At 31.8% G+C, this 1,807-nt stretch overlaps 1 protein-coding gene across 1 annotated transcript in view; it reads left to right on the top strand.

The window, feature by feature from the left end:
- Positions 1-187, top strand: part of KLRF2 (killer cell lectin-like receptor subfamily F, member 2) — a 3,690-nt gene extending 3,503 nt beyond the window's left edge. Inside the window, 2 exon segments of the mRNA XM_008578079.1 lie at positions 3-45; positions 48-187. Coding sequence (XP_008576301.1) covers positions 3-45; positions 48-187 — 183 coding nt within the window.
- The last annotated feature ends 1,620 nt before the right edge of the window (positions 188-1,807 follow it).

Raw genomic sequence — 1,807 nt, 5'->3', positions numbered from 1 at the left:
TGATTGGACCAACTCACAGCAAGAGTTGTGCCACGGTAACAGGAAATCAGTGTATTCTGAAGCCTGCAACTTCACATTTGATGCCGTTTGCCAGAGAGATGCTGTCCTTCTTAGAATAGAATCAGTAGTGTGTGATTTACAACAAAATGTAGAAATACCTCGCACCTTAAAGCACAGACAGATTTAAAGGACTTGGGTATCTTAGGTAAAGTTTCTCACAGAAAGTTTCTGATAACAGACATCATCAAAATTGGAGAAGATTCTTTTCTCCTAAATTGACTGTAAAGTTAACTTCTATACAGAACTTTTGCTGCATACTTGGATTTTTTTTTTTGTCTTTCCTAGACTCTGATAATGTAAAGGTAAATGGATAGTTAATAGTTATTGCAGTACTTATTAATAGTTGATTTTTTTGCATTTAAAATTTCGCAGAATAAAATCATTTTAAGGAATGCTTTTCAACAATGTGCTATGTGGTAAATGGGAAGGAAAGAGGAAATATATGTACAAATATAATATTTGAAGCATGAAATAATTCTTTTTGTGTACATATAATTGCCTCAAGAGTTGTTATAAAGTCATGTGTCCAAATATTTAAAACAACAAGCAAGAAACACAAAAACAAATTAGTACATTTAAATAAGGAACTGAGAGAAATATGTATGGATGTTGACATTATCTTTATTTTTATTTTCATACATATCATTTTTTAAAGCTTTATTGAGGTAAAATGAATATATAGACATGCATATTTAATGAATGTATTTTGATTAGTTTGGACATACGCATACACCCATGATGCCATCACTGCAATCGAGGTACTAAAACATCCGTTACCTCCAAAAACGTCCTTGTGCTCTTTTGTGTGTATGTGCTTTTTGTTTTGCTTTGTTTTCTTGGTATGGTGATCCAAACTGTTGACCTTGATGTTCTAACACCACACGCCAACCAACTGAGCTAACCAGCCAGCCCCATGTGCTTTTTTTCCCTGTAGTTAGAACACTTAATATGAGATCTACCCTGTCAACGTATTTTAAAGAGCACAAACTATATTGTTAATGTAGGTAGTAGGTTGTATAGCAGATCTCTAGAACCAATTCATCATATGTAACTAAAACTTTCTACCTTTTAAGCAAAAATTCCCCTTTTCCATTCCCTACTAGCCCATGGAAATTACCATTCTACTCTCAGCTTCTGAGAGTTTTATTTCAAAAGAGGAAAACATAATTGCCTATTCTTTCAATGTTTACAAAAATAAGTTTAATCTTTTTCTAATTCTGCCATATTTCCTGTCTATATGTATCCCTTTCCTTGTATTATAACTCCTAAGCATTTGGTAAAATAATAGACCAGGCATATAGATATAGTTATGCCATTTTTTCTTCATTGGCCTTTGTTAATTGTTAGTTGTGCTCAATTTTCATCAAAAAGATATCAAACCTACAACTGGTAATAAAGTACTAAAATACTGTAAGCATGAGACAACTTTTTGGAGTATATGATATCTTACTTATTCTTAATGTGATTATACAATTTATTTCCTTTCATTAAATTTATGGTTAAACTTTATTATATGGAAAACTGTCCAACTCTCATTTCTCTAACTGAAATTCTACATAAAGTTTGTTATTTTTCCTCTCCTTTATTCAAAACACATTTATGTTTCAAAATAAATGCAACAGTATGTGTCCACTATGTAAGTGAGGTAATTTAACTCCTTCAAGAAGTTGCATAGAGTTTATTCTCAGCCATCAAAATTTATACCCTAGTAACTGTGAATCAAAGAGAAAAGAGGGAGAATGAATTG

Source organism: Galeopterus variegatus, unplaced genomic scaffold (assembly GCF_000696425.1).
Source record: "Galeopterus variegatus unplaced genomic scaffold, G_variegatus-3.0.2 Scaffold1626, whole genome shotgun sequence".
In the NCBI taxonomy this organism is placed as follows: Eukaryota; Metazoa; Chordata; class Mammalia; order Dermoptera; family Cynocephalidae; genus Galeopterus; species Galeopterus variegatus.
Note: the sequence above shows the minus strand (reverse complement) of the source record. Positions and strands in the feature narration are given on the sequence as shown.